The sequence below is a fragment of the Carlito syrichta genome, unplaced genomic scaffold (genome assembly GCF_000164805.1).
Source record: "Carlito syrichta isolate Samal-C Ts95f unplaced genomic scaffold, Tarsius_syrichta-2.0.1 Scaffold107564, whole genome shotgun sequence".
In the NCBI taxonomy this organism is placed as follows: Eukaryota; Metazoa; Chordata; class Mammalia; order Primates; family Tarsiidae; genus Carlito; species Carlito syrichta.
In genome coordinates this window covers 163,178-170,951 of record NW_007051660.1, presented here as the reverse complement: position 1 = coordinate 170,951, position 7,774 = coordinate 163,178, and the positions used below count along the sequence as shown (strand labels likewise).

At 48.7% G+C, this 7,774-nt stretch overlaps 1 protein-coding gene across 1 annotated transcript in view; it reads left to right on the top strand.

The window, feature by feature from the left end:
* Positions 1 to 5,520: 5,520 nt before the first annotated feature.
* Positions 5,521 to 7,774, top strand: part of GARS (glycyl-tRNA synthetase) — a 48,773-nt gene continuing 46,519 nt past the window's right edge. Inside the window, exon 1 of the mRNA XM_008067606.2 lies at positions 5,521 to 5,929. Coding sequence (XP_008065797.2) covers positions 5,708 to 5,929 — 222 coding nt within the window. The 5' untranslated portion in view covers positions 5,521 to 5,707. The remainder of the gene's footprint in view (positions 5,930 to 7,774) is intronic.

The following is a 7,774-nucleotide window of genomic DNA, read 5'->3' as shown; positions in this document are numbered from 1 at the left end:
CTTTTTCTCAGAGCCTTCAACTGACTGGATGAGGCCATACACATTATGGGAGCAGGATAATCTGCTTTATTCAAAACCCACTGACTTAAATGCTTCTTTCATCTAAAAAATACACCTTTGCAGCAACATTCAGATGTGTTTGACCAAATATTTGCCAAATATCTGGGACTATGGTCCAGCCAGGTTGACAAATAAAATTAACCATCACATCATATGACCTAGTTCTGGTCGATGAGATGCTGGCAGAAGTTGCTGAGTGGGGCTTCTAGAAAGGACTTCTGAAGAGGGAGGCATGATGCTAGCACACATCCTATGACCTCATCCTCATGCTTCTTGCCTAAAAAGTGAGCTGAAGACTACAGATTTGTCTGCTATTTTAAACTAGCCTCAGGGAAAAATCAAGTGAAGCTCCAAGAACCCAGCCCCAACATCCTTAAACTTTGCATCCTCCCTGGATTTCCCATCACTGGGCTTCTTTTGTGATGGGAGAGAAGTAGAGCATTGGTTGTTATGCCTCTGTTTTCCACGTCTCTGTTACTTGCAGTCAAATGCAGTTCCTAACTAACATACCACTCTCTGCTCCTTGGTCATCCAGAGCTCTCTGGAGTCTGAGCATTCCTGAGCCCGGCCCTCAGGTTTCCAATGACTCTGTGAGAATTCCTGATGTCCCTCCAATAGATGCTCTGACATTTGGGCTATCCTGAATGGGATCTTGTCCATTTCCAAGAACCCTAATCAATAGAAGGGATAAACTGGGATAGAAGATGTAAGTCAGGTAAAAAGGACCAGGGAGGTTAGGGACATAGTGTAGTAAGGCTGGATCATAGAGTATGAGGGAGGAGTGGCTAGACATGAGGCTGAGAGTAGGCCATGCCGAAGTTGGACTTTATCCTGAAGGAGATGGAAAGTCATGGGTGGATCTAATAGGTTTGTGTGGGGATAACATGATCAAATTTAAATATATAATGGTCAAGAATGTATTTAAAGTTTAGGTCAATACCATCCCGTTCTCAAACAAGCAGTTTATCATCTTCGCACCACACTTCTGTACTCATGGAAATTCATTGATGGGCAACGAATTTGTCATTTTTCATCCTCTCCTGGAGTCACAAAGGTTGGAGTCTTTCAGATGGTGTCAGGCTGCACCACCAGGAGTACTGAGTTCAGAACTAGGGAGGTGATGCTCCTGCCTTCTTGACTCTGGTTGGAATGTACATCAGATGTATCATGTTTAGTCCTAGTTCCTGAACCTCAAGGGGGAGGTTAACAAACTGGAGGTTATCCAGGCAATATGATCATCAGGAAACCACATCAAGAGAAAGTTCTGGGGGAGCTGGGACTAGATAGTTTAAAGGGGAGGAGACAAAGGGGGCTCTCCTGTGTGCAAGTGTTTAGAGGCAGAGGGAGCAGAGAGGTTCTGTGTAACCCTGGGACACACAGCTAGCACTGGTGGGCTGAAGTGACAAGGAGGCAGATTTTTGTTCAATGCAAAGAACCTTCTCTGGGTCAGAGTTCCTGTGTGTGGACAGTATAAGGAATAGAATGATTTATTTTCAAAATGAACCTTGAGTCGTGTTTAAGTGCCTTTGCTGAGTCACTTCCTGCTTCTCTTTTTCGAGGCTTTTTTCGAAGGCTTTCACTTTGGCGGGCTTTTATGTTCAAATTTTGGAGGGAACCAGTCAAAATGAAATCCTGTAAACCAATCAGCAAATAGGACATGTAAATGAAGGGATCTTCTAGCAGCTCTAAACCAACCAGCATATAGGACATGTAAATGAACTAATTACATGATCTAATTAATATGTGCCATGTGGGCAACATCCAGGAAAGTGTTGTAACTTCTGTGAAGCTCAGCCTATCGAGACCAGGGGAGGGACTAGCATTCTAGGTTACAAATATGCTAACTATAACAACTCCAGTGTGCCTGTCCACCAGACACCCCATCTTGCAAGACTGCCATTAAAGTCTTGCTTCTGCTGTATTCCATGTCTCTGTGTCCATCCTTTGATTTTAGATAGAGTTCATTTCTCACAACAGAAAGTCAGGGAGGGAATGAACAGCCCACCCTGAGAGGAGTCTGAGAGGAGACTTAAGAGTTCCTCCTACCCAACTCCCCAGAAAGGTAGGGAGGAGGGACCAGGACTCAAATGCCCATGGGAGTCAGGTGAGTCATTGGGAGGCGTGGTATGGCTACAGGCATATGCTTGCAAATTAAAAGCCAAAATCAACAGCAGCAACAATAAACACTATGCAATCCAAACAAAATCTGTTGTAGAGATGGAATTTAGTCAATGCACAGTGGAGGTGGGAGCTCTGTTCCACCTAGTTTACGAGGGCTGCATATCTAAGTGCCACAAATGGGTGGCCTAGACCACAGAAACATATTGTCTCACAGCTTGGGAAGCTGAATTCCAAGATCAAAGTGTTGACATATCTGTGCTCCTTCTGAAATCTCTGGGGCAGGATCCTTCCAGCTTCTGGGGTCCCCAGGTGTTCCTTGGCTTGTGGCTGCATAACTCAATCTCTACCTCTGTCTTCAAATGGCCATCTTCCACCTGGGTCCAGATTTCCTTCTCTTTATAGGGACACTAGTCTTACGGGGTTAAGGGCCAACCCTATTCCAATAGGGGCTCATCTTAATTTAATTAATCACATCTGCAATACCATTCCCAAGTAAGGTCGAATTCTTAGATGGACTTATGTTTTTGGGGGACACAATTCACATCATAACAGGAAATCTGAGGTCCATTTACCTGGAGACTTGGCAACCTAAGACCAATGGCTTTCATGGGGCTTTTTCTTTATTTGTCTGTTTTTGCCCATCTTGTTTTCCTAGGTTTAATGAGTTTTCTCCTTCCCACCAATCTGGCAAGGCCAGAGCACCACTAATATTTAGTGATCGACCCATCTTCTCTCTGCCAAAGAGGAATAGGGAGTCTAGGACACCTTAGGTAAGAGCTGAAAGGGCCTTGGAGGACTTCCCTAGGGTTACTCTCTAGGGGCAGAATCTCTTCTGCTTGGAACTCTTTGGCTCAGAGGCCAGTCTTCTGCACTGGAGACCTCTGAAGGCAGAGCCTGTGTGTGGCTCCCTCACAGCCTGGCTTTGTCTAGGTGCTGGTTTGTGGGTAGCTGCTCCCCTCTGCTGGACAGAATGAAACTTGCTCTTCGTCCATTTCTTAGGGCATTTGTCTCCCTGTTACAAGTTCACAGACTCACAGAGCAGGAAGGGGTCAGAGGGTCAGCGGGCCCACTTTCTTCGTTGTTTAGGAGGGGAGACTGAGGCCAGAGAAAGGAAAGACCTTGTTTAAGGTCACACAAAGAGTTACAGGAGGAGCAAGAACGGGAAACGTGCCACCATTCCTTCTGTGGTAGGGTCTGGATCCTGGAGGCATTACTAAGATCCTGGAGGCGTGGGCTGGAAGAACACCAGGGCTGGGCACCTAAGAAAACAGCACACACCTTAGCATGGAGGGCAACCTGGGGAAAGAGAAGGCATGAGAGAAGGGTTGGGTACCTTGTTCCTAGGAGAGACACTAGAAAGCTGGTGAGACACTGAGACCCAGAGAAGTGTAACCAAGACCACCGGTTCAGCCCACTGGCTCAGGATAATCCCCCAGGAGGCTGTGTGAGTGATCTCAGCTTTCCCTAACTCCATACTTCGGAAAAGTCTAGTATAAACAGAACTTTGTAAGTCAAATGTCCCAGATGCAGTTTTTGTGATTCTTACCATTTTTGTCATACATGGCCCAGTGATAGTATAGTAGTTAGAGTAATCTCACCACTCTAACAAATAGGCCCAAAGTGTATATATAATAGCTCAAATGCAGTGAAAGTTTATGTTTTGCTCATGTCAATGGTTCAAAGACCTTATAAGGAAAGAGCAAAGAGCTCTGTTCCACATAATCATACAGGGGCCCAGGCTCTGCCATCTTTAACATATGGCATCCAAAGTTGCCTGGGGAGTGATATGCAGAAGAGTATAGAGAATGGCACACGGGTCCTTATCAGCCAGCCTGAGAAGAGGTCTACATCAGCAGACCAGAACCTTTTTGGCATCAGGGATCAGTTTTGTGGAAGATAATTTTTCCATGGGATATAGGGGTATCATCAGGCATTAGATCCTCATAAGAAGCACACAACCTAGATCCCTCGCATGCGCAGTTCTCAATAGGGTTCGTGCTCCTATGAGAATCTAATGCTGCCACTGATCTGACAGCAGACGGAGCTCCACTCGCTCACCCGCCACTCGGTATCTGCCTGTGGCCTGAGGGTTGGAGACTACTGGTCTACATCAAATACAGCCAGGATGACTAGGTCAATACGCCTGGGAACTCTGTGGGATGAGAAAAATATTCTGTATCTTGATTGGGGTGGGGATTGCAAGAGGGTGTTCCTTCTTCAAAACCCACCGATCTGTACACTTTTGTTCATTTTAATATATGCAAAATTTATTTCCCTCAAAGAAAACAACACAGGGAGGTGTGTATGGTCAGCTTCAGCAGATTCTGCCAAAGAGTTCTCCAAAGTGATTGCCCCAGCTGACCCTTCCCTTAGAGGGGTAGGGGAGTCCCAGAACATCACTTGGCATTTTCCATCATTTTCATTTAAGGCATTTTTGTGACTGTGCGTAAAGCTGTTTTATAACCAACACACTATTTTTCTTTTCCCTTTCTGGAGGGAGAAGGCAGCTTTTCCAGCCACCCCTCTCTTCGAGAGGAAGTCACCTCTGGATGTTTGGTCAGTTGGGACCTAACCGCAAGAGGCAGAGGGAATTACCAGCACCCGGATTCTCATGCCACACCCTGCGTTTTCAGGTTTCCCGTCTCTTCCATCGTTCCCTCTTGCTTCTCCTCGTAGAAACAAGGATCCAAATCCTGATCCAAATTCTGTTCGCCCCGCAGAGGCAGATCAGAATTCACTTTTTCCAAAAAACCTGGGGGAACCCCAACCCCCCCACGCCTCCTCTTCCTTTTCCAGCTTTCCTCTTGACATGGACCGGCCAATGATGTGTGACATTGGGCAAATCATTAACCTCACTGGGCCTGCTTCCTCATCATTAAGTCTAAGGTCTCTATCTCATTTGATGTTTTACGACTTTTTATTTATTTATTTTGAGTTGGAGTCTCACTCTGTCGCCCAGACTGGAGTGCAGCGGCCGCTCCCGGCCACCGCGGCCTCGACCTGCTGGGCTCCGGCGATCCTTCCGCCTCAGCCTTCCTAGGAGCTGGAACTACAGGCGCGCGCTACCACGCCCAGTTAATGTTTTATTTATTGCAGAGATGAGGTCTCGCCAAGTTGCCCAGGCGGGAGCTCAGGAGGCGGAAGCACAGAAACAGGTGTGTACTTAAATGGGTCAGCCAGTGCACAAGCAAATGCTTTGAAGGTCCTCGTGCGTCTAGGTCTGTAGGTTTCGGAAGGAGCCGTGTCCTAGAACATCCACCCAGCCAGGGTGGCAGGACGCATTCCCGTGCAAGCGTGCTGGCTCGCGGCCCTCCCCGGCGCCCGGGTGCCCAGAAAGCCCTCCAGCGGGTCCTTCCGGGTTTTGTGTCGAATCTGCGGGCGGCGACCCAGCGCCGCGTTGCCGGCGGGGACAGTGCGGCTGCGCGCGCACCCCGGCGTTTACGCGGCGATTTCATCATGCTCCGGGCCGGGCCGCGCGCGCCGCTTCCGCCGCCGCCCCCTTCGCACCATCCCGGGCAGCCGGCTCATGCCCTCTCCGCGCCCGGCGTTGTTTAGAGCTGCCCGCGCCGCTCTGCTGCTGTCGCTGCCGCCGCGGCTCTCGGCCCGGCCCGCGCTCCCGCCCCGCCGGCCCCTCAGCGCGCCCACCCGCACCCCGACCTGCTTCCCCGCCGCCGCCTCCCGGAGCAGCATGGACGGCGCCGGGACTGAGGAGGTGCTGGCGCCTCTCAGGCTAGCAGTGCGCCAGCAGGTACCGGCTTTCTGCGCCCTCCGCTCAGCCCCCGGCCCTCCTCCTCAGGGCCCCTCCTGGTCTTCCTCCCTTCTCTCCGGCACCCTGCACCTCGCGGGTCACCCCTTTCCCTTCATCCTTTAGCGTCCCCCACTTTGGACCCCAGCCCCCCTTGCGTCGGCCACCTTCCCTCCCGGGGACCCCCGTCCTCCCCGCTTCCTAGATGACTCCCTTGATTGCCTTCACCTTCGTCCTCTGGCGTCTTCATCGCCCTCCCTACTTCGGACCCTTGCGTCGGCCACCTTCCCTCCCCGCGGACCCCCGTCCTCTCCTGGTTTGGATGAGTCCTCGATCGCCTTGGACAGTGCGCGTTCCTCCCCTCCCGATCTGTTCTCCTTTTCCAATGCCTGTTACTGCCCGCGCCTCTTCTGTTTCCAGTGGGGCTGGGATCTGCGACCCTTTTGCTTTTCCTGGTGTCCTAACTAATAACCTCAACTTCAGTTTTCCGGTCTCCGCTGTGTTCTTCGTGCCCCTTGGGTGGGGAGGTTCCCAATTCTGTCTCGGCTCACTGATGAGTCGAAGCTGCCGGCGCTTTCATCTTCAGGATGCTTTGGAGTGTTTCCTCCTCTGCGTCTTCCTTCATTCAGTGCGTAGTCAGCCGAATGACCGGTCGGCTGAGAAGAGTTGAGACATGGATGTGGGGAGGTGTTGAACTTTCTTTTCCATTAATGCTGTGAACTCGTCATTCTTCGCTGCTGTCATCTTTTCTGGCTTCGGAAAAGGCCACTTGGAACAAGTGAGCCCTCAGATCGTAGTCCTGGGAAACGAAACGTTGCGGAGTTACACGGCGAAGTCAGCCATCCTCAGTGTGGAAATTCTGAAATTTGATTTTGCGGAAGGGAGGGAGGTTTCGTGGGCTGGAGGGCTTGCCGATTTAATACAGGCCTTCTTTTCCTAGGGCATAGAGAATAGAATTTAGAGAGGGCAAGAAAAACATGATTTCAAACGATTCTCACATCCAGTTAGGTAGAGCTCAAAAGCTTGTCATGGGACCCCGGGGATTGGTGACCTAGTAGTAAACACCAAACGGGTTTCTCCTGCATGGACGCCTGATGCAATAATTTGTCTTAGCTGCAGAGGGTGGAACCCTTTCGGAAATAATTCACTGGGGTATAGCTGCCGCAAATTCAACGAATTCTGAGGATTTGCAGTCTCTACTTCTCTCTAGTTTGAGCTTGCCTGATTTAATAGCCTTTTATTTTGAAATTTCACTATGGGCTTAATTTTTTTCTTTTTTATTATTGGTATCAGAATACTTTATATATATTCTTTGTTTCCCTCCATCCATCTTCCACTTTTTAAAATAAAATTAAGTGTGCTGCTTTTTTTTCTCCTATAACTCTCCATTTTAAAAAATATCTTTCCTTTTAGAAGGGAGAATACATCTAATTTGGGGAAAAAAAAAAAAAAAAAAACCACCCAAACCCCTCCCTCTGCCACGTTAGCCTGGAACTGCAGTGCAAATCGTCCATCTGTAGTCATACTGAATCTAGTTAACTCAAAAAGTAAACTTTGATCATGGAACAGCCTTCTAGTGCTACTACTGCCTTATGTATTGTGTATGTTGTCTTGATTTTTTTTTTTTGTATTTTAAGATATTTTCTGAAGATGTGAATTCGTTTATGTAAGTTAGTTTGGGTTCTTTTTCTAATTTTCCAGGAACACTTATATCAGTTAATAAGTTGCCTGAAACTGGACCTTACTGCATCCAGTGTCAGCTGGAAGGGAATTTAAAGATGATCTAGTTAGCACACGCCTGTAGTTCCAGCTACTTGAAAGGCTGAGGTGGAAGGATCGCCGGAGCCC